This window comes from Panthera onca, chromosome F1, assembly GCF_046562875.1.
Source record: "Panthera onca isolate mPanOnc1 chromosome F1, mPanOnc1 haplotype 2, whole genome shotgun sequence".
Taxonomy (NCBI): Eukaryota; Metazoa; Chordata; class Mammalia; order Carnivora; family Felidae; genus Panthera; species Panthera onca.
Window position 1 is genome coordinate 26,344,009 of NC_138355.1, and position 24,973 is coordinate 26,368,981.

Genomic DNA, 24,973 nt, shown 5'->3' on the forward strand with positions numbered 1-24,973 from the left:
ATGTGTATAGCTTTGGAAATTAAATAGGTTGATATTTTTAATAACTCACTTTTATAAATAATGCCTTTGATGTTTTTAGGAAAATAAAGTCTCTTCCCTTTGTTTTCAGAATTGGTTTTACTAAAGTCAGTGTTTGATGCTGCTTTGACTTGAGTATTTTAGAGCAGGGTTCTGTCACTTCAGTGCTCTCGTAAATTTAAAATCTGATATGGAGAGCCTACTCTGTTTTGTTTTATGTATTTGCTCTTGCTTTTAGCTAGGCACATGTTCTACTTAATTTGTGTAGGACTCTTTTCTCACCTGAGTTTTATTTCTGAGTGATAATCATTAAGTGTGTTTCGTGGTTCTGTGTCATAGCAGTATGAAGTAGTTATCCCTTGTTCTGGCAACATACTGTGAAGAGAAAGTATTCCTGTACCTCAAATAGACAGGATGTTTGACGTATAATCATGGCTGCTTATTTGCCACATATGCACTGCTCTGGATTTATGCAAACCAACTGTAGTTCACTTTGTGGTCAACCCAAAGAAAAGGCTGTGGTTTTGTTTTTATCCTTAATCTTGAAATAGGGGTGTGTGAAGTATTTTTACATCTGGTTCAAAGCTCCCTAATTTGATTATTCTGCTTATAATTGCTATTAATGTTTTTCTTATCTAGATAAGCCTAGGGTTTGAGTTTCATATTTAATTTCAGACAGAGGTGTTTGCGCATGTATGTGTTTTTGTGAAACCCTAAAAATAGTAGTATGAAGGCTTCTAAGCGGTGGTTTCGCTAGTAAGGAACTCTTTACAATTAACATTTGAGTGATCTCTTACAAAGTTGCAAAATACCTCGGCAAGCTGAAAAAGATACCACTTTTTTTTAGTTACTTCTAATTGTTTATGTGCTAAATAGGAAAGTTAAGCAATCAAAAATAGTATGCATTCTGGGAAATCATAGTTCTGTTGGGATTAATACTAAAAAAGAAATTAGGAGCTTAATATGTTAAAAGACCTATAAAAGTTATGAGAAATTTTGTTCAATTCAGAAATTAGTAGCTGCATGTGGATTCTAATTATAGTGCAAGCAGTTGTTGTCTGGAATCCTTTCCTCAGGAAATGAATCATTATGGAGCACTGCACTTTTTTAAATACCTGAAGGATTGCAGTCTTCAGTGCTTTTTGTATTCTTTAGCCTACTTTATTATTTTTTTGTCCTTCCTTTTCTGTTTGACCATGTGTTTAGTGTTCCTATCCTTTATTCTGTTTTTCTGCTGCTATGGATTTGGAATATAGATAACTGAGTTTAGTGAGAGGCAGTAGGATAGAGTTGGACGTGGAATTGGGAGTTTTTCTGCTGAACTCCCAGAATTAAGAACCATAGGGGCATACAAGTATAGGACGTACAGGTCATTCAAAAAAGGGTCGGACTAGTCTTAGAAACTTTGCCATAGCCATACTCAATGCAAGAAGGTCACAGAACAGTATCCTCAGATTTCTGAAGGAAAGAAAATACATCTCAAGCATTTTATAAACATTTTATTTTTCAAGCGTAAGACAAGAGACATCCTAACCCAGGAATACCAGAGAAGTAACAACACTGTTGACACTCTTTTCAAACCGACAAACAAACACCTATCTGAGGACAAGTCCAGGCAACCAATAGCTGAATCAAAATAAAAAGTCAGGAATGGAGAAGCCACAGAAAAATGGTGTGTGTTGACTACTACTTAAGGTAAAATTCTAATACTAGCAACTGTGAGAATTATGGTTCTAGACCAGAATAGAAATGTTATAAACATCTTAAAATCTTTGTCAAAACATTTAAAATTCTTGTGGAACCTGGGTGGCTCAGTCGGTTAAGCGTCCAACTTCAGCTCAGGTCATGATCTCACGGTTTGTGAGTTTGAGCCCCATATCAGGCTCGCTGCTGTCAGCATGGAGCCTGCTTTGGATTCTCTGTTCCCCTCTCCCTCTGTCCCTCCACTGCTCATGTTCTGTCTCTCTCAAAAATAAATAAACCTTTAAAAAAAAACATTTAAATTCTCTTCTAATGGTTATAAGTATACAGAGAAGATTTTAAAATAGCAAAACTCATGTTCAAAATATTAGACACTTTGCAAATTGAAGTGTTACTTCTTTGCAAAAACTAACAAGAGGATCCGATAGTTCTTGCCTGGCTTGCCTTCATCTCACTGTGTGATCTAAAACAACAGAGCACGCATCTTCTCTGTGCAGTGGTGAATTGTCCCCCTTTCAAAATTTGGATCCGTTTGAAAAATTTTGCCCTTTGCACTATGTACCCTGAAATACCTCTGGGAATTTCTTTAATGGGAAGCGTTGTGCAGGTATCGTTTCCCTTGTGACATCTTCACCCTTTATGTCGCAACTACTTTCTTTATCTTTGTAGATAATTATGCCTTCACTTGGTTCCTCCAGCTGTGTACCCGGCGTCTCTGGAGTGATCTGGCGTCCTCTACATTCCGTGGCCAGCTGTGCTATACCCCATTTACGTTCAGTTCCATTTGCATTTTCAGTGTCCTCATTTTCCATTTCTTTGCTGAACTTTCATCTCTGTTGGCTAATCTTTGTCGATGATCTATTTTTGTAAAATCATCAAACTGTCATGCACGATTACCACTGGCTGACAAGGAGACAACTGCACACTTGCTGTGCATGAACTGAAAAATAGATACACAGTGATCACATCACTGACAGACTTCGAAAGAAGTGTGTGGTTGATCACGGATCATGATGAGCATCTGTTACTTACATAGGGACTTGTGGATCGAAGAACTGGCACTGAAGTTTGTGTTTTGTGCACTTACTGCAGTTAATGTACATACGGTGGTTGAAGTTTGAACCATGTTGTTGAGGGTTTATTTAAATAAATTACAGAAACTTGTATATAGTGAAAGCAAAGACCGCCTATAATAACATAATTGACAAAAATCCTAAATTGAATGGGGAACAGTATGAATGTATTAATCCTATTATTCTTGTCAGGGAGTCAGTAAATACTGTCTGAAATTGAAATACATGAGCACAGTGATCTAACCTCTAAATGTTTTTCATAATCATATCATTAATTTTAGAGGAATCTTTTAGGGACTGTCCCCTAGAGAAGAAAATATAAAGTTCAGCAGGTCTTTCTGGTTTCTGTCCTTTTCTGTTAAGACCTGTAGCCATTAGGTGGGGATGTGCCAGTCAAATTTCACTGAGGCAACTATCCAACTTAAAGAACCTACCTCTGGCTTGCGGCCATGTGTGCAGGGCCAGTTCCATCAACTCTCATACCCTTTGGGCATTAAAATAATTCCCACTAAAGCCTCTGTTTATTTCTAATGCCCATGTTGTGGTCACTGCAGCTTCATCTTCTGTATCCCATTATTCACTTTTGGTACTTAAGAATTTCTTTTCTTGTTCTCAGGCTCAGCTGTGTATTTAAAATAATTGAGGGGTGCCTGGGTGGCTCAGCCAGTTGAGGGTTTGACTCTTGATTTTTGCTCAGGTCATGATCTCACCGTTTGTGGGCTCGAGCCCCACATCTGTCTCTGTCTGCGCTGACATTGCAGAGTCTGCTTAGGATTCTCTCTGTCTCCTCTCTCTGCCTCTCCCCTGCTCGGGTTCTCTCTGTCAAATAAACATACATACATACATACATACATACCTACATAAAATAATTTAACACTGACACAACATTTCTGTGTGTTTGTAATAAGAGGGAAGATTTTTTTTGCATGTGCTTTTTTACCATCTGGATTAGAAATACTCTGTCATGGTCATTCTTAAAAAAAAATTCCTCTCAAAATAATATTGCAAACATAAAATTCCTACTAATAACTATTAAGAAATGGGTGAAACCTATAGAAGAAAACTAAATTCATAAAAGAAGATCTGAGATAATGTAGTGACATTCCTAGATGGGAAGACTCAATTGTTAATGGTATCAATTCTCCTCAAATTAGGCTCTTCCAGTTAAAATTTCAGTGGAATTTTAAGAAAAATTGAAAGTTTTCCAGAAGAGTAAATTTGAAAAAGTAGTTAAGAAAATTTTGAAGAAAAATAATTTGGGGAGAGTAAATTGCTATACTAAGTAGCAAGGTATGGTGCAAAGATAAAGTAATCAAGATAATGGTCTGGAGCAGGAAATAGATCTGTAGGGCAGTAGAAGTAGGAAACAGGTCCATCAAGCAAATCGGACTGTAGAACAAAATTGAGACTACAGAAACGTGTGTATAGACAATTTTGAACTAATCTGTATTTCAAGCAATTAGGGAGAAGATGGATTGTTTAAAAAGCAGCATTTAGAAAATTAGCTATTTTGGGGGGACAAACACAGTTAACGTCCCTATTTTATATCAAAAAGAGAATTAGATTCCAGAGGGAATTGGATCCTACATTGGATTGATCATCTCCTATGTTAGTGAGAGTATTACAGGGATGTAAATTAGGGATGTCTTCAGTTTGATAGGTATCAAAAATTAAATATTTAATACCTTTGACCCATTGGGTCTATTTCTAGGGATTTAATCTATAGAAATAAAAGCATATGTGCAAAAGATATATGCATATAGATGTTTATTGTAGCATTGTTTATATATTGTGAAAAATTGCATTCAACCTATATGTTCCTCAATGGAGGAATAAGTAAATTTTACTGTATCTATACTTTGGAATATTGTGAGGTACTATGAAAGGCAATAGGCTCTGGAGGCAGGTTGCCAGGTTTGAATTCTGGATTCATCATTTACTAGTTGCAGTCTGAGCTTACTTAACTTTTCTGGGCCTCAATTTTCTCATCTGTGCGAAAGGGATAATTGAATTTGTTTCAGAGGGCTGTGTGATAATTAAATGAACTAAACTGCACGGAACAGTGCTTAGAACATAAGAACTCAATAATAATAGTTAATATTAAGTGATCATTTTGCAGTTACTAAAAAAAAAACCAAAAAACCCTAAAATTCTAGCACGGAAAAACCGCACTGTGATTTAAGTAAACAACTTTTAGAGCATTTTAGAGCAGTGTATGCATATGGCATGAGCAGCTGCTTGTAAATAAAATGTAAATTATATATGTGCATGTATTTTAATATATGTGGATACATTTGGAAACATAAATGCCAGTCTTAACAGTAGTTACCTCTGGGGAATGAGATTGGGTGGAACAGGAGCAGATTATCAGATTTTTAAAGAAATATTTTTTTGTATGGTTTTTTTTTCCAAGCAGTTTTTCAAACATTTGTAACTAAAGTTTTAAAAACAGATCCCATAGACTGTAAGAATAGTAGAACTTCTAACTTTTATCTTACCCTGTTTTTTTAATAACTGCAAGAAGGTTGTGTCCTGGGTGATGTTTGCTTTCTCTTATTTTTCTCAGTGACTCACTAAAATTTTCCTTGCAGGAACATGCTTACCCAGCTGATGAACTCATGCCTTTAACCTGCAGAGGTCGTGTTAGAGGCCAGGAACCAAGTCGGGGTGACGTTGATGACGCCTTGGGAAAGTGAGCATTAACGCAGTGGGTGGTGTGGCACCTCCTGGGTCCCAAGTCTCAGGCTTCCTAGATGTAGCTTACAGTTGTATTTCTGGGGATTGGTTAAATTCAAGGACTGCTTTAAGTATTAACATTAAACTCTTTTATTTCCTTCTGTTATCTTTTATAAAAAATCAGTTTACCTCTTAAATCAGTGAAAAGTTGTTTGCTAAGATGAATATAACTTTTGAAATGTATATAAAGTCTACACATTATAAGGTGTTGATGCTTTAATGTTTTTATTTGCTTTAAAAAGAGTTAATGAATATTTTCATTTGAAAGATATGTAGATGCACTGAACGTTAAAATGTAATTAATGTTCAGGCTTTTCAGGTGCCTTCAGTGCTTTTTTATAAGTTACATTGTACTGTAGATGATTGGAAGTACTAGCTAATAGAAACTACCAGTCAATAAGGCGTAGATACATCTTTAGTTATAAATTCATGGATAAAGTATTCAGAACTCTAATGGTTTGTATCTCATTATACTTGTTTCTTAGATTTTCCTTGACACTGATTGATTCTTTGGACACTCTTGTGGTAGGTTGGATTCTTCTTGAATTTACTTATTTTATAAATTTCATAATATGCACACTCGAATATGAATACGATCATTACACAGTAAGTCTGAAGTAGAAGTTTTCAGAATTTAAGGTGTTCTGCTTTCACACTATTGAGTTGATTATTTCACGTGAATGTCAAATGAAATTATGTAGAAATCATGGAGACAATGAAATAATTTGTAGATATGTCAGCTTATGTGATGGGACTTTTAATCAGGAAGGTTGCTTCCCTTTATACAAAGAGATTAAGAAAACATCATTGATATATTTGTTCCATGGCATACTACAGTGATAGTAAAATTGTTAAACTAGAATTCCTATAGGTTATATTCATTTAAAAAAATTAATTTTTACCTAGCAGTGATTTTTGGCACTAAGTGATCACTTCTGGGCAATCCTTTTCAAGCTCATGGGATATAAAATTATTTTAATTAATTTTGATTGGGGATGGTCTGTTATGACAGGGGAGAAAGATTGAGTTCTAGGTGTCATGATTTCTAAATACAATATCTTTCTAGTTTTCTACTTTTAGACCACTTACAGTGTAAAAGTAGGCTTGTTTCAGGATTTTCCTTAGGACATAATTCTCAGCTTTGAGTTAATATCTCAACTACTGATTAATATTTTAAAAAACAAAACAAAAAATCTTTGGGGTGGCAGAAAATTTTCAGAACCAAGCTTTTCTTCCCAGTATTGTTTCTGCATTGTTCTTTCGCTAGGCATTTTCTTTTTCCTCGCCTCTGCATTCCCCGCCCCCCCTTTCACTTCCCTCCTTCTGTACCTGGAGGCACAAATTACCACTCTGGGAGGAACTAAGTGGTGTTATTTATTTGTAACTGTAGCTGGGTTATACTCTTCGCTTGTACCTTGATTGACATGGTGGAGTAAGCAAAGAGCAGTAGCTCTGTGTTAGGAAAGACCATAGGTGAAATTACGTTTATTTCTCATTCTGTCAGCTTTATCCTTCCCTGTGGCAAGTTCCCCATCATCTCTCTGTAAGCTCTTAGTTGATTTTCTTGAACATGGATCTCAGATATCATATGCTGTAAAACATTTTTATCAGAAATAAAGGAAAAAAGGTGGTTTCAGTCTGTGTAACTTTCCCATATTTAGAAATCTGTTGGCTTCTAATTGAGTGGTCATTAATTATTACCCAGGTGATATCTTTCAGGTTTTGCCAATTATATACTTTGGCATCGGTTCTCAAAATATCCCAGCAGCAGGAGCAGCAGCAGCAGCAGCAGCAGCAGCAGCAGCATCACCTGACAACTTGTTAGAAATGCAAAATTCTGGCACCTCATCCCCAGACATACTAAATCAAAGTCTGGGAGTGAGGCCCAGTAGTCTGTTTTTTAACAAGCTCCCAGATGATTCTGATGTATGCTAAAGTTTGAGAAATACTGGATACTGATGCAGTGTTTTTTAAACTCCAACATACCACAAAGTCACCTGGGCACCTTGCTTATATGCAGATTCTGATCCAATAGACTGAAGCCAGGGCCCAAGAGTCTCTGTTTCTCATAAGCTGCCACTTGGTGGTGCTGCTATTGCTGGTTAGCTGACCGTGCTTTCGATGACATGGGTATAAACTTGAGTTCGGGCTCTTTGTGACTGTACTGATGTATGTGACCTTAGCCAAATTATTTAACTTCTCTGGGTTCCTGTTTTCACCTCAGAAGGGCCTAGACTAGGCATTTAAGTTTCCTATTCACTGTAAGGGATTATTTCTTACTGATCTTTGGTTCAGATTCAGAGTCTGTTTGTTGAAGCTATACTCAAGAAGGGTTAAGAAGGAAGATTGATAAAGTCTTACAAATATTTAAAAAATGATACTTTATATAAACTCTTTAAATTTTAGTATTTTCAAGTAGGAATAACCTAAGTAACTTATTACATATCATCATAACTTCATAACACTATTTTAAACATTTTCTTTTTAATTTAAACAGAAGAATTAAAGTAGTTTAGACAGTTTTTTTTTCCTACATTTAAAAGGAGTGCTTTCTTGTACATTTCATCAATACATGTATTAATATTTCTAATTTACTTTGCCTTGACTTTGTGATTATTTATTTTGTGATTTATTTGAAAATATTAATAGAACATATCACATATGTACATAAAACTCTATTTTTATTTTGGTCATACCATGATATGTTAAATAGAATTTCTGTTGTCCTAGTTTGATCTTTAAATTTAACCTGTTCCTGATTCTAGCCACCTAGTTTGTATTGATGTAATGAAGCCAAGAACTAAAACTTTAAATTTATCTTAAAATTTTACATTACCATGAAATGTATAGAAAGAAAGATATCAAAATAAATTAAAGATGATGGGGGAAAGGAAGAGACCTGAATTCATCCTTTGTTATCACCTAGGAGCTTAAAAGGTCATCCACTAAGGGCGTCTGGGTGGCTCAGTCGGTTAAGCATCTGACTCTTGATTTCAGCTCAGGTCATGATCCCAGGGTCTTGAGATCAAACCCCTCATCAGGCTCAGCACAGAGTACAGAGCTTGCTTGGGATTCTTTCTCCCTCTCTTTCTCTCTGCCTCTTCCCTGCCCGTGCCCTCAACTCACTCTCTCTCTCTCTCTCTCTCTCTCTCTCTCTCTCAAAATAAATAACCCATCCCATCAACCAGTAGAGGATTTGGAGTGAATTTTCTAATTATGGATCAAGAGACTTTTCACTTTTATTCTCCTTTGAAACAAATAACACTGGTCCAGTTCTTGGAAGTAGTTCTCAGGAGATAGACTCAGGAAGAAGAATAAGATTAACAAATGATACTGAGAAGTATATGTGTGGGTGAGTGAAACAGTTGTGTTTTATTCTAAAAGTGATAAAGATATGCATCTGCGCTCGTTGGCTGCAGAATTTACTTGGACTTGGAGATTGACAAGGAAAAGCAGTTAGTTTAAAACCAGGCTTCATAGTATATTTTACTCAGGACTTACCCTGAATTTTACTTTTATTTGAATTTTAGTCAAATTCTTATGGAATGTTTTATACTTAAATTAGAATTTTTAGTGAAAGTATCGAATCAGGTGAAAAAGCACTAGAAAATATTATCGAACAGAAAGATAAAACAATCAAGTGAAGGAAAACTGTTTTTCATGGATTTAGAGTCTAAATACCACATAATTGTGCACCTGTCACCGAACAATCTATCACAACCATAACTCAGGAAGCCAGCAGCTAAGACCTGGCACACTGTCTTGACCAACCGCTCCCTCCTCGGGAATCCTGAGGGGGCTGGACAAATCAGAAACATAGCTCCTGGCTGGGTTTACCAACACTGGTGGCAAACAAACTCTGATAAACTCTGAGAAGTCAATAACTCAAGAGAGAAGGGTTTGGAAAAGAGATTTATTTTGGGTGCTGACACCTGGGGGAGGTGGCAGGTATAAGCCTTACCTCTTGGTAAGTACAGCTGACCTCTTGGCAGGCAAGATGGACACCTAGAATTTTTTAAGGGGAGGTTGGGGAATGGGGTGGGGGGGGTACATGCAGGAGAACAGGCAGAGAGCTTGTGATCATGGCGGGGGTCCGTAGGTGTTCAACTCATGATCATGGGCAGGGAAGGGGGCATGTAGGTTGTGGTCTTCTAGGCATCCCATTGATATCAGGGCTTTTCTGGTCTGGCAGTTGGAATGTCCTGGTCACTGCAAAATGTCTTGTCAGTGACTCTAGGAAGTTCGATAAGAAATAAGCACAATGGGTTGTAGTTAGAACTTGAGTTAAGCGGTCTTGTCTATTTATGGTTTTAACTGTTGGCATCAGTAGTTGAGCCTGAGGGCTCACTGACACAGTTTTAATTGAGACTGAAAAAGCAACTGAAATGCATTGGCCACTTTATGGAGCTCATTGCAAGAATCCATAGAATTCTTAGGATTCTAGATGCTCGTGGTAATAATAATTATAACAGCAATGATATTAAACACTTATTAAGTCAGGCACTCTACTGAAAGTACTTTATATATATTACTTAAGAAATCAGTCCTATGAGAGTAGGTATTTCTTCTTTTTATGGGTAAGGGAACAGGCTCAGAGACAGAAGTCACTTGACTGAGATTATACAGGTAGGGAGTGAAAGAACCAGAGTTCAATTCAGGGCTTGCTCTTGATCACAACATTATACTCCTCCTCAATTAGGGCTCAGGGCATCCATGGATGAAGATGGCAGGTAGTGTTTGGTTTAGGATCAGTCATTCTCTGAAGGATGTGTTTGTTCTCTTACAAGAGTAAGCAACCTAGGGGCACCTGGGTGGCTTAGTCAGTTAAGCGTTGGACTCTTGATTTGAGCTCAGGTCATAATCTCATGGGTTGTGAGATCGAGCCCTGCGTGGAGCTCTGTGATGACTACGGGGAGCCTGTTTGGGATTCCCTCTCCTCTGCCCCTCTCCTGCCTACTTGCGTGTATATATGCACACCGTCTCTCAAAAAATAAAAGTAAGAGTAAGCAACCTTTAAAATGACGTTTGGTGAATAGTTGATGTTTGGTAAAAAGTTTTCGAGTTGTTTTGACTTGGAAACCAAGTCAGTGAGATGAGTAGAGCTCGTCTCATGCAGCTCTAGGTCATGGGTTATATATTAAGAAACTGGTTTTGTGATGACTCTTGTAAAGTCTTAATGATATTTTCATGTGTCTAAAAAAGAAGTGTATAAAGATTCCTTATAATGTAGGCATTTAATTTGGGGGGGTTAGATACCACATTTTTATCATTGGCTTGAGATAAACATTTTGTTTGTGTCACTTTTTAGAGTCTTAAGGTATTAATTTGCTTTTAGTAGCCATTCTAACACTATTTCTCTTTTACTTGGTGAAAAAGAACTTTATTTTCATAACTTTCTTCTCCTAGGTATTAAATAAAACTAAAGAATTTGAAGATGCAGTGAGAAAAGTTTTAAGAGATGTTAATTTAGATAATGATGTAGTTGTATCAGTCTTTGAAACAAACATCAGAGTTCTTGGGTAAGTATGTAAGACACTAAAGCTATAACTTTAATAACAGAAAAGCCTAGGGCATACTGTTTATTTCTTGATGGTACTAAAGCAAGAAATTTCTTAAGTTTAAAAGATAAAAGTTGGGATATTATGAAACACAGCGGCTGTGAGATGGCCTTGCATTGTATCAGACACAGACAGCAGCAGGCTTTGGAAATAGTTGTAGACTCAAAGGTAATCCCTGTATGTTGTTAAAAAAAAGGACTAGAGGTTGAACATTTGCATATCAGCTATATCTCATATTTTTTGCTAGTTTACATAGTTTTCTATCTTTAACCAATACCTCTTCAAGCCAAATGAAATTAAACGTATATTACCTTTCGACTAAACAACTTGAGATGTTCTTAGAACATTTAAAAATACTGAATTATAGGACTTATTAATTCAAGTTTCAATGTTATTAAATTTTTATATTTAATGGTTACTTTTATGCTATTGTAACATGTTTCCTTTTGTCAGATAAAGTGAGTCTTCAATTTAGGAAATATTTCACAGAGTTTATTAATCTATTACATTTAATACAGAGTGGGGAGGTTTTTTAATGTTATACTGTAAGAATTACAGATTTCATGATATAGTTAAGTTAAATTTAAAATTTGTTAGAATCAAATGTTAAATTTGTTAAATTATTTCTAGAATATTCTTTTTTTTTCTGATATTCTTTATTTTAAGAAAGTTAAGGTATTAGAGAATGCCAAACACTTTACAGCAGATAGAACATCTAAAATTTTTTTGAACTGGCTGTGGTTTGCCATCAAATGAGTAGTCAGAGTTAGGTAAAAAACAACAAAACAAAACAAACAACAAAAAAACCCCAAGTTCTCCTATGTAATTTCCTTATGTGTGCTGAACTGTTGATAACTAGATACCACATCTTTTTAGGTGGTAACTTAAAGTATCTGTAAGACATGGATAATGTTTCATTTCTGTGATCGTAGGGGTCTGTTGGGCGGACACTCCTTGGCGATCATGCTGAAAGAAAAAGGCGAGTACATGCAGTGGTACAATGATGAACTTCTCCAAATGGCAAAGCAATTGGGTTACAAACTTTTACCAGCTTTCAATACTACCAGTGGCCTTCCTTATCCAAGAGTAAGTAATTCTGAAAAATATGGCAGTCTTTATATCCTTCCTTTGCTGTCTTAAAAAAATGAATTTTTGTGATTGGAGCCATTGTTCTTCATTTGCTTGAGGCTAGAGTAAAACGCTTCATTACTATAGGATACATTTATATTGACATTTCAATTAATTTGCGTTTGAGTGGTACAAGAATTTTGATTAGTTTAAGCCTTTTATGTGCCACTGTGTAACAGATTAGATAGATTATGCTGCAGGAGGGAGAAACAGATGCCAGACTAGAATTTGGGTTTGGAGTTACTTGGGCAGAAAACACAGGTGCATCAGCAAGCATGGGTATTGATTCTCCAGAGGAGAGGATATAGAGAGAACACAGGACGGAGGGGAATGAGGAGGGAGTAGAGCGTGTTCAGAGACTTGTTAGGAAGAGAACCACACAGTAGCTATGGTATTCTGAAATCTTAGAGCTTTGAAAGGAGGTATTTTAGAAACCAACAGAATTAGATGCAAACAGAGCCTTAAAGGATGTAATATGGGAGAATAAAGGGGAAAGATGGGTTCAAAGTGGGTGAAAATATAGGACCATTCATTTTTAGGTGTCCGTGTTGGTAGTTGAAGAGAGGTGGCAGCAGAGTCACTTGAGGGAGTTTTGTGTTTTTTCCCCCAAGAAGATTTTATATTTATTTATTATTTATTTTAATTTTTTTTTTTTTTTAACGTTTATTCAGTTTTGAGAGACAGAGAGAAACAGAGTGTGAGCAGGGAAGGGGCAGAAGGAGGGGGACACAGAATCTGAAGCAGGTTCTAGGCTCTGAGCTGTCAGCACAGAGCCCGACACGGGGCTTGAACTCTCGAACTGCGAGATCATGACCTGAGCCGAAGTCACACGCTCAACCGACTGAGCCACCCAGGCGCCCCAGAAAATTTTATATTTAAAGCAAAGGGAAAGAAGCCATTGAATATGGAAAGAACTCTGTCTCTCTCCTGATTTATTTCTTTATTAACACTATTGCTCTCTCCCTCTTGTCCACGTTAGATCCCTCAGCCATTACCAAGCTCTGTTAATTTTTTCTTTCCTTATTGCTGCTATGCTAGTTGAAGCCAGTATAATTTTGTTCCTATACTATTATAAATTCCAATCTTACTCTTTTCTCTCTGGTTTATTCTTTAGAGGCTTAAAAATTAATCTTACTAAAACATAACTTTTATCAAACTACCCTCAGAAGTTTTACTGACTCCCTATTGTACAGAGTATCTTTTAACTTACAGAATTCATTATGGTTTGGCAGTAGGCTTTCTTTCTGACGTTCTCTCAGGACCTCATACCCAATGTAATGAGTGTTCCATTTCAACAAAAGAATCTTATTAGTGTCCCCCCAAACACCTAAAGCATGTGTTTTTGTTTTTACATTTCCACGCCTTTAGGCCTACCATCTCTATTACCTGGAATAACTTTTCTCCCAATACAAATCAAGTAAGACTAACTTTCACCATCAAGAAACCTCTGACCATGATCTAGAGCAGTGCTTTTCAAACTGGAGGTTACAATATATTCCTTTACCCACCAATTTAGTGGACTGTGACCAACACTTTTTTTTTTTTAAGTAAAACAGACTAGTTATTCAATCTCTTATTTAAATTTCTAGTTTTTGATATTTTGAATGGCTAGTCTGTGAACGTCTTTATACAGATCATTTTACTTATTTCTTCCATAGGAGAAATTACTAGAAGAGGAAATAGTCACAGAAGTAGGGAATGCTTTTTAAGGCTTTGGGTACTTACTGCCTAGCTGTTCTCCAGAAGGGTTCTACTTTTATAGTTACCCAGTGTTTTATAAAAGTATATGTGTCATTGTCCTGTTGCCAAAAATATGAATTATTCTTTGCTAATTTAGTGAGAAAAAATGGAGTCTTGTTTTAATGTGAATTTCTTTGCTTTCTAGTATGGTTAAACTTATTTGTTGATTTTTTTATTTTCTTGGCATATTAAAATTAAAAACAAAGTTATTTTGAATAAGCTAGATGTTTATTTAATTGGATTTACTTTTAGTAAACATTTTTAGTTTTTAAGTGGAGGTGCTGAATTATGGGGAATCTAGCATGTCTTCACTTTTGCCGGAACAGGAGAAACAGTCAAGGAATTAAAATAGTAGCTACTGGGGGGCCTGGGGGGCTCAGTCAGTTAAGCAACCGACTTTGGCTCAAGTCGTGATCTCACGGTTCGGTTCGTGGGTTTAAGCCCCACGTCGGGCTGTCTGCTCTCAGCACAGAGCCAGCTTTGGATCTGTCTTCCTCTCTCTATCTGCCCCTCCCCAACTCGCACACGTGCACTCTCTCTCAAAAATAAATAAGCATTTAAAAAAAGTAAAAAATAAAACAGTAGCTAAGAGTATTATAGTAAAATAAAGAGAATGTGTTCTTTTCTTATACTCTGAAGTATCAAAGTTTTTGATACTGCTTTTTAGAAGTAGACTGCAGACAGAAAATAAGTATCTTCCCATCCTTCCTTAATTCACACTTGTTAAATACTGCTTTTGCTCATGAAAATTTGTACAGTCTCTCTTAGATATGCATGCATAATTGATAGTATGGCATTAATGGTTTTGACTCCAAAATTTGCTGGACAGAAACGCTATAATTGTTAATGGTCATTTATTCCACCCGCGTATAAACCCTAGAGGTAGTCCACGGTATGTGATGCCATTTCCTCCAACGTAATTAAAAGTACTTTGCCAGTTTTTCATTTAAGACCTCATTTCTAAGATCAGGTAGATGATTCTATCCATGAAGTATAGGGTTAGTAAGAATTCCATTATGATTCAGTACATATTTTAGGGGTTTAATGGGTGTAGCAAATATATAATATAGATGAATTTAATGTAGGTAATTTAAAATTCTACTTTTTAATAAAAAAAATTCATTTTAAGAACTACTTTGTGACTCTCAGGAACACAGGATCAGGAGGAACCAGTTTCCAAATTCCTTCTAAGTATAAAACCTTTATTATACATTTATCCCTTTTTGTCTTAAGACTTTCAGATAAGGGGCAGTAAGCTCCTTGCTTCTGACTTCTTCATGACTAAATGGATGCTACTACCAGTGCCCTCTCTACACCCATCTTTTGAGATCTAGTCAGGACTGGAGCTTATCTAGCCTCTAGAGCAAAAGACAGCAGTAGGATTTCCATTAGCAAAAAAGGCACTCAGTGCTTCTTTCTTGTAGAAATAGTAGTGCCCCCTGGAGATTTTGCATTTGAAAGTTGTTTAGTAACACTCACCTTCAACATATGAGATTGAAATGATATGATACTATAAATAGCTGTATTAAGAAATAGTCCTTTTATAGCATTTTGTAGAGATCACCTTGGAACAATAAATAAAGATTATAATTCAATATACAAACATCTTAAATATTTTTAATGTACAGAACTTCAGTGATTCAAAATATCTCCTTTTTTGTTGTTAAGAGAAAAGATACTAAAAGTGGTATATAAATGTTTCCCCTGTTGTGTTTGCTTTGCCATGACTACTACTCTGGACTTTGCCATTGTTAGCCCTTAGCTACCCCCAATTATGTGATATTTTATTATATATCAATGATATTTCTTCTGATTTTTAGATCTTAGCATTTGTTGTCAGTTCCATTTGTCTGGCACTTACTTGTGACTTTCCAGTATTATTTACCATCTCCATTTATATGTCTGTCTTATTTGCTCTGTCTGGATTTTAAGCTCCCTGAGGACCAAGGATCTTTTCAGTTATTTTATGTCTTAACGTAATACCCAGCACGTAGTAGATAACTACTGGTCAGTTGATTGTAATAATTAGTAGAACTAACCAGAAAATAATTTTCACTGTTGACTCTTACTGCAAATATTTATAAAAATTATTATACTTTAGCATAATTAATGTAAATTAATTTTAAAGTTTATTCTCAATTTTAATTCTGTAGGTAGAGATATAGGTAACATGGAAAGGACAAGGGATGGTTCCCATTCTGGTTCTTGGTTCAGAACTACCTGAAGTCATTTATTCTTTCAGAATTACAAATGATAGAGATAATTATGAATTTGAGTGGAGATAGAGAGATGCTGCTAGGCTAATAGCACATGAAACATGAGGTAAATTTTGCCTTAAGTGGCATTCTGCAAAGTGAGGTAAATGGCCAACATAGCAATCTGCTCTGTGTCTCACCTATGTTTCACTCTCGTTATTTGTTTATTGGTGGTGAGTGGGTACTATCCCTGTCTTCATGCATAGGTATTCCTAGAGTGTTGATTGGATACTGTTAAGGTAATAGGCATACCCAGCAATTGATTTCTGCAGCTAAGTCGAAATACAAATTTATTTGAACTTCTCCTTACGAGTCTGATAGTAAGTGATCTAGAAACACGATTTTTATTTGTTTTGTTGTTGTTGTTACGCTAAATCTTGGCATATGCTTGCTCTTTTGTTATTTATTTGGACTGTGGAAGACCATGATCAGTCTAGTCAGTTTGGTTCTGGTTCACCCAGTTTTATCACATAGTATAATGTGGTTGTCTTTGAATTATAAAAAAAAAAAAAACCTCCTTTGGAAAAAAATTTTTTGTGTTGTTTGATAGCCCATCAGCAAGGCTATACACTGTGTTTCAGAACTTTTAAAGCCTTTAAACAAAATTTTAATCTTTTAAATACACCCCATACCTAATCAGTTTTTTCACTGTGGAGGGCTAATATAGTACTGGTTTTTCACAAATTCTCAATTAAACTGAATTTCTCTTAGGGCTAGTCTAATATCCTATTCTTGTACTAACTGGTTTAAACTGTCCAGAGAATAAAATTGTTTTGGAAGGTATTTTCTCTATGTAATTCCTAAATGGGTACTTAATTTTGGTCTCATTGAGGAAGGAAATAAATGAAAACTTACCCCATGAATATATGTATGGTAGTATATACTTCACTAGATGTTAAATTGGAAAGTCACAAAGATCATCAGATTAAATTTCAGTGTTTAGGTATTTTATTAATTATTTCCATGATTTGATGAAAAATCTTGACTGAAAAATAATCTCTTATCCAGAAGCCATTATCTCTTGACAGTTGCTAATGATAATCTTCTGATTTTATTTAGATTAATTTAAAGTTTGGTATCAGAAAACCAGAAGCTCGGACAGGAACTGAGACAGATACCTGTACAGCTTGTGCAGGTACCTTGATCCTTGAGTTTGCTGCTTTAAGTCGATTCACAGGAGCAACAATATTTGAGGTTTGCTTTTCATAGTCTTTGATTTCTTGGGTTTTGGACATAACTAACTTTATATCTTTTTTTCATTGGTCAAGTATGAGGATTATCAATTGGAGGAGTACTGTTAGTTTAGGGAACTTTGGTCTGGATTCCATCACATGGTTTTTGTCAAAACCCCAGAAGTCATTGTGAGGTAGCTGTATGTTAAATACAACTTTGCATTTCTGTAAATTTTTAGCTCTATTCTTAGAAGACTTTTAGCTATATTCTATGAATTTGATATCACAAATGTCTTATATGAAAAACTGTCTTTTTGTTTATTCTACTTCTAGATGGTCTATTGCATTTCTGAAAGCTTCACTGAAACACAGTGAACTTTTTACTCTTGTCTTGACAGAGTCATAGCTGTAAGTTTTTTACTCCAAGGTTAATGTTATTTCTTATCTAAAAGACTTAATATTCCCTAAGTAATATGTTGTGGACTAGCTGTGTCTCACACTTTTAATTTTATCTGTATGTTTAAGCATGTCATTATAGTGCAATAGTATCACAAAATACCCTCTTTTTCAAACATATGATTTAGGAAAATTTTTAAAAATTCAGGAGATGGCACACAGAACAAGCCGAAATAGGGAATACTTAAAGACATTGGATCTGAGTGTAATTAAAATAAGTCAAGTGGTCTTTGTGTGTATGTTTGGTTTAGTGTTTATTTTGTATTTTGCTGACATATTTTCCTTTCATTGAAAAGTATAGTCATTTTTGCATACTGTCTTAATTTAATTCGAATTACAAACTCTGAGATATTGATGCATTTATAGGATGGGCAAGTGAGACTTAAAGAGGATAAGATACACAGCAAATAGGTGAATGAGTGGAATTGGAATTAGAATCCATGTCTTTCTAAATACAAAGTCCATACTCTTTCCACTAGTCTATTTTGTATTTATGAGTAAGTCTCTTGAAAATTATGATGTTTTTAACTTATGATTATACGTTAATTTATTGTAAGAGAAGCAACCTGATGCAGTTGACAGAGCATTGATCTAATATAGGGTTGGCAAACAACAGTCAGGGCCAAATCCAGCCACTGCCTGTTTTTGTGAATAAAGTTTTATTGAAACACAGCCATGTTTATTTATTTATTTTTGTCTATGACTCCATTTGTGCTACGGTGACAGAGGTGAGTAATTGTGACACTGACTGTATAACGCGTAATGCCTAAAATATTTACTGTCTGGCCCTTATCAGAAAAAGTTTGTTGGTGTTGATCTAATAAAGAGATTAGAATTCTCATATTAGTTGTCCTGTAATTCAGGTTTAAACTTTGGATAAATCTTTGATTTCACTGGGCCTGTTTTCTTAGCTGTAAGATAGGAATAGGGAAATATAATCTTTATGAAACTTCTGGCCCTGAAGTACTAGTGTTTAATTAAAGCCATAATCTGCTTTGTTCTAAAAAATCAGCATAAATAAGTTGAATCAAGAGTTAAGACTATTTTACACTCCTCTTAGATCTACAAAGTGGCAAATTGGTTTAACGATTTTTTTTCTTTTGTAGAAGTACTTCTCCAAAGCTAAATAGAGTCATGCTCTGAAATTAATTTTAACTCTCTTGTAATGTCCTTTGCTTTTATCTTTTATAACATTTTTTCATCCAAAGCCAAGAATTTGGTCAGAAATTATTTTAATTTAGTGTCCAATGGGTGAAAATAAATGGAAAAAAATGGTATCGTAAGGTTATAAATTTGGTATTGCCAAATGAATACTAGTTAATTTATTTAGTCTTCAGTAACAAAGTTTTATGCTATTTAAGAAGTGGGCTCTTGAAATGCCTGTTTGTGTTTCAAAGATGACATACCAACTTTGAAATTCTCTTCTAATTCTCTAAATAAGACTATCTAAGGAGATCTTCGCTTTGTATTTAAATGATAGGCATTATTTTGGCAAGTACATTTAATTATGGCAGCAATTAATATAATTTAATAATACATGTGTGAATGTGAACTTACACTATCAGAGTAGATGAACGTGATGGTCTCAAAGTGAGATCACTGCCACTAAATAGCATTTTTAGACCTGTCCTTTTTAACTAGACTTGATTGGCTGAAAGAAAAAAAGCCAAGATTTTACTTGTAAGGAAGTTTAATATAATAAATCTTATCTTAGGAATTTTACTTAATTCTTAAAATATGCTGTGAGCCTTTGATTTTTTTTTCTTTGTCTCCTGTTTTCCAGAGACATATAGTTCTTCAGGTATGCTTTTCTTTTTTTTAATTATAGGAATACGCAAGAAAAGCTCTTGATTTTCTCTGGGAAAAAAGACAGCGAAGTAGTAATTTAGTAGGCGTGACTATAAATATTCATACTGGAGATTGGGTAAGAAAAGGTATGTAAGTCAGGCTTCTTAAGCCTTCATATCCTCAGAATGGTTGGGAAATAAAGGATTTTCATTTGTTAAAATAATCTTTGGGACAGTATAAAGCATAGTTTTTCACCAGATTTTCTAGAATTTTAGCTAATTTAACTTGATTTTCTTCTTTGGTGCCAAATAATAGCACACTTACTCTAGATGGGCTTACTGATTTGTTTCATATTTTATTGGGTATAGCATTATAGATATAGGGTATAGATGAAACACTAGAACTATTCCTTTGAGAACTAGAGGATCAGAATACCTCAGCCATCTCACATTAAGTGGAAATCTGTATTTAATGTTATCACCAGCCCTTATTAAAATGAATTGGACTCGTGAGACGTGTTATTTGAACAAACCAAATATAGTGTTATATAAAGAATATGAATGAATCTTTATAAGACACTCCTATAAAACATAGATGAATGGAAATATACTAGAATATTCCTAAGGAGATTATTTTACTTATTATCTATTTAGTATTATAGAAGATTTTTCCAAATTTTGTCTGTAGGGTTCCTGAAACTAATCTGAATTCTGGCTTCAGAATTCTGCAGTTTCTTTTTTTAAACTTACTTGGAGCCCCACATTGGGCATGGAGCCTATTTAAAAACAAAACAAAAAAAGAAAACAGTATAATCTGCTTGGAACTGAAGTGCAAATTCATCAGAATTAATTTTCAATTATAATTTTTGGTTTATGACACACTCATCATTGGTCCATGCATGGCCCATTTTGCTTAGTCATTTTTAAGAATGTAGTAAGGAAGGACCTACAAATGGGCCATCCATTACTTGACAACATGCACTTCTGCGTATGGTCCTTGACTCTCTCTACCTGTGCAATCCTACATCTCTGCCTTCTCTAACTGAAATAGTCATCATTCTTATGACTGATGATTTGCTTTTAATAAAGTTATATTACATCTGTATGTATTCTTAAAAAGTACATTTCTTTGTTTTAAACTTTATAAAATCCTATGTCCTGTATACTTTTGAGACTCTTTCACTTAATATGATTTTGCTAAGATTCATGCATATTATTACATGAAGGCATATTTCATTTTATTTTGACTGCTGTCTAATATTTTATTGGATGAATGAACCACAATCTAAGTATTTAGATAGTTTCCAGGATTTTACTGTTGTGAATAATAGTGCTGTGAATATTTTTTATGTTTCTCCTGTTGTACATGTTTAAGAGTTTTTCTTGGCTATATATGTAGGAGTGGAAGTTTTAGATCATAGGATAAATTAATGTTCAGCTTTAGGAGATAATGTCAAAATTGTTTTCAACATCGTTTTCCAAAGTCATTTCACCACTTTATACTTCCATCAGCAACATATAAGAGATCCCTTGAATTAACATCCTCTCCATTGAGTATTGTCAGACTCAAAAACGATTTTGCAATAAAATGGGTATAAAATGATTTCCCATTGTGGTTTCATTTGTATTTCTTTGACCATTGATGATGTTTAACACCTCTTCGTATTTAGTGGTCAGATAGGTTTCCCTTTTTTTTTTTTTTTTTTTTTTTTTTGATATTGATGTTTTTGTATTTTGTCCATTTTCTACTCAGTTAGTTGTGCTTTTAAAAAATATTATTGAGGGGCACCTGGGTGGCTCAGTTGGTTAAGCATCCAACTCTTGATTTTGGCTCAGGTCATGATCTCGCAGTTTGTGGGATTGAGCCCAGAGTTGGGTGCTGCTCTGAGAGTGTGGAGCTTGCTTGGGTTTCTCTCTCTCTCAAAATAAATAAAGTTTAAAAACCTCACTTTATAAAAAAAATAGTGTTGATACCTATGTGATACTTACGATCTATGTGATAACTATCCTTTGAAATTTATTGACATTTTCTTTTTGGCCTGGAACATAGCCAGTTTTTGTGAACATTTTGCTTTAAAAAGTGTGTATTTTCTAATTGTTGTATGTAGATATCTATATATATCAATTTGCTTAATTTGTTCAGATCTTTGCTGATTTTGTTTGCTTGAACTCTCAAGAATTAAGAAAGGTGGATAACGTTTCTGACAAAGATAATGGACTAATATCTGCCTATAGTTCTATTGGTGCACTGGTCTATTTTATTGGGTGCATACATTTAAAATTGCTCTCTTCTTGGTTGAACCTTCCATCATTATGCAGTGATCATCTCTAATAATGTATTTTGTCTTTTAGTCTGTTTAATCTGATAGCAGTACAGCTCCATCAGCTTTATATTGTTTAATTGCCTGATGAGTGTTTTTTCTATCCTTTTACTTTGAGTCTTTGCAGGTGCTCATGCTATAACTCTTATAAAATGTATAAGTTTGTAAAAGCCAATTTGTCTTATCTTTTAATTGGTGATTTCAGTCCATTCACATTTACTTCTTTTTTTAATATATTTGGGCTTATACTATCTTAATTGTAATTTCAGTGTGTTCCACTTTAATCAGTGTGTTTTCTCTTTATCTTTTTGTTATTAAATGAAACTTATATTTACCTTCTAGTAAGACATGGACTTTAGCATGTTCTCCTGTCTCTGTCTCCACTCGCCCCACCCCTCATTTCCCATTATATTGATATTATATAGTTGGTTCTTATTCACTCTGAATGTGTTCTTTTTTCTTTTGGTCTTAGTGCTACCCTCCTTTTCCTTTAAAGGTAACAGACCGTCAAGATATTTGCTCACTTGTACTTTGTATATTGCTCTCAACATCTGTTAGATTTGCCTCTCTTCTTATTTAAGTAATTATTCCTGCTTTCAGTAGCTTTAATAGCTACTGAGGCCTTTAATGGCTGACAGTCATTTTATTATGCTTTCGTATTTGAGTGAAGGTTTGGCTGTATATAATTTTCTGTTTAAGTTCTTTTCCTTCAAGTCTTTAAAAATACAACTCTATTGTCTTCTTACATCCTGCTAAAAAATCTGATATTATTCTGATTTTTATGCCCTTGTGTGTATGATCTACTCTTTCTTTCTCGAAGATTAAGAATATTGAATGCAAAGAGGGTTGCCTGGGTGGCTCAGTCTGTTAAGCGTCCGACTTTGGCTCAGGTCATGATCTCACAGTTCGTGGGTTAGATCCCTGTGTCGGGCTCTGTGCTGACAGCTCAGAGCCTGGAACCTGCTTTAGATTCTGTGTCTCCCTCTCTCTCTGCCCCTTCCCCACTTGTGTTCTCTCTCTCTCTTTCTCTCTCAAAAATAAACATTAAAAATTAAAAAGCAATAAAAAGAATATTGAATGTAAAGAAAATTTTCTAAAAATTTCACTATAGTTTTAGATGTAAAATATTCTTTAGCTCTCCTTTTGGTATTCTATGGGTCCTTTCTACTTAAAATCTTTGTTTTTTTTTTTTAAGTTTATTTATTTGGGAGGGGGGCAGAGAGAGAATCCCAAGCAGGCTCCCCACTGTCAGCACGGAGTTTGACATGGGGCTCAATCCCACAACTGTGAAATCATGATCTAAGCCAAAATCAAGAGTCATACACTTAGCCAACTGAGCCACTCAGGCGCCCCTAAAATCTTTTATGTTTTTAATTGCTGAAAACTGGTCTTATTTTTTATTTTTTTCATCTTATTTTTTAGATGTTCTTTTCATTTTTATTTGTCTTTTTGCAATTCCTATTATCTTAATCACTTCTATTTCTATCCTCTGTATGTCTTAGCCTTTGTGTGTGTGTGTGTGTGTGTGTGTATATATATATATATATATATATTTTTTTTTTCCCCCCCTGCCTTTTCTTTCTTCTGGAAGATTGCTTCTGGTCTTCCAGTTGGCTCATCTGTTCCTCAGCTGCATCCTTTCTGCTGTATATCCCATCTGTTATGTTACTTTAACTGTGTATTTTTATTCCATATGTTTCTGCCCGATTAAAGAATTTTTTCTTGTTGGGGCACCTGGCTGATTTTAGTCAATACAGCATGTGACTCTTGATCTCAGGGTTGTGAGTTCAAGCTCCAAGTTGGGTGGAGAACTTACTTAAATTTTTTTTTCCTTATTTTTTACTGCTAATATCTTTCCTATCTCTTCAGTATGTTTGTTAGGCTAAATTTTTAAAAAAATTTTAAAGTTTGTTTATTTATTTTGAGAGAAAGAGAGCACAAGCAGGAAAGGGGCAGAGAGAAGGAGAGGCAGAATCCCAAACAGGCTCCACACCATCAGTGCAGAGCCCCATGTGGGCCTTGAACTCACAAACTGTGAGATCACAACCCAAGCCAAGATCAAGAGTTGGACGCATAACTGAATGTGCCACCCAGGTGCCCCTATTTGGCTAATTTTAAAATTAAATAATTTTAAATGGGTGTGCCTGTTCTATTTCTTGTTCTGATAAGTTCTTATTCTAGTACATTCTTTTTATTTTTAGAAAGTCATGCTTCTTAAATGTTTTTGGCCTACAAGTTCATGTTCTTTGTCACCTACTCTGTGGAAAGATCAGATTCCAATCCCTGTCATCCTCAGTGATCTTAGGGATGAATTCTAAGAAATTTTTTTTAAAAACACTGATGCTTAGATTCCTAGAGATTCTGATTCAGTTGACATTGAGTGTTCCCTGGGTATAGGGATTTGTAAGATTGTAATTATAATTTAGATTGTAATTCACTAGCCTCATTTGTGGGGAAAAGTAGGGGAAAGAATTTCTAAAATTAGTCCGCCACTCTTTTGTTCAGTTCCTTATGCAGGGCTTCTATGATGCCCAGATTTTACCCTGAGGATACCTGGAGCATAGACTGAGTTGTAGCAAGGATAGGAGGAGACATTGTGTCTTATGACAGTGGTGGGACAGAAGCATCTGCAAAGCTCTAGCAGTTTCCCACCTGATTGACTTTCTTAGCCATTTCTGGCCGCCTTCTGTTCCTGGCCAAGGCCACCCTCTCCCCCACCTTCCCTGCTTCTGCCGCGAGGTTTCTTACAGGTTTTTATTTTCTTTCTTTGGTCCATTTTAATGATGATCTTGGAGGAAGAGGCCACTAGTCACACTAGGTGCAGCAATTAGAATTGTCACCTCTAGTGGGGTGCCTGTCTGGCTTAGTAGAGCATGCAACTCTTGATCTCGGGGTTGTAGGTTCCAGCCCCATGTTGGGTGTAGAGATTACTTTAAAATCTTAAAAAGCGGGGAAAAAAAAGAATTGATACCTCTAAACAGCTGCAGTCTTGATTTCATATCTACTCTAACTCTACAGATTGATGTCT

The 24,973-nt window shown here is 35.2% G+C and overlaps 1 protein-coding gene across 9 annotated transcripts in view; it reads left to right on the forward strand.

The window, feature by feature from the left end:
• Positions 1 to 24,973, forward strand: part of EDEM3 (ER degradation enhancing alpha-mannosidase like protein 3) — a 78,794-nt gene that overhangs the window by 14,189 nt on the left and 39,632 nt on the right. For all 9 annotated transcript variants that reach the window (XM_060643711.3, XM_060643712.3, XM_060643707.3 and 6 more), the window contains 6 exons: positions 5,384 to 5,484; positions 6,014 to 6,053; positions 10,935 to 11,047; positions 12,019 to 12,172; positions 17,269 to 17,403; positions 19,666 to 19,771. In XM_060643711.3, coding sequence (XP_060499694.1) covers positions 5,384 to 5,484; positions 6,014 to 6,053; positions 10,935 to 11,047; positions 12,019 to 12,172; positions 17,269 to 17,403; positions 19,666 to 19,771 — 649 coding nt within the window. The remainder of the gene's footprint in view (positions 1 to 5,383; positions 5,485 to 6,013; positions 6,054 to 10,934; positions 11,048 to 12,018; positions 12,173 to 17,268; positions 17,404 to 19,665; positions 19,772 to 24,973) is intronic.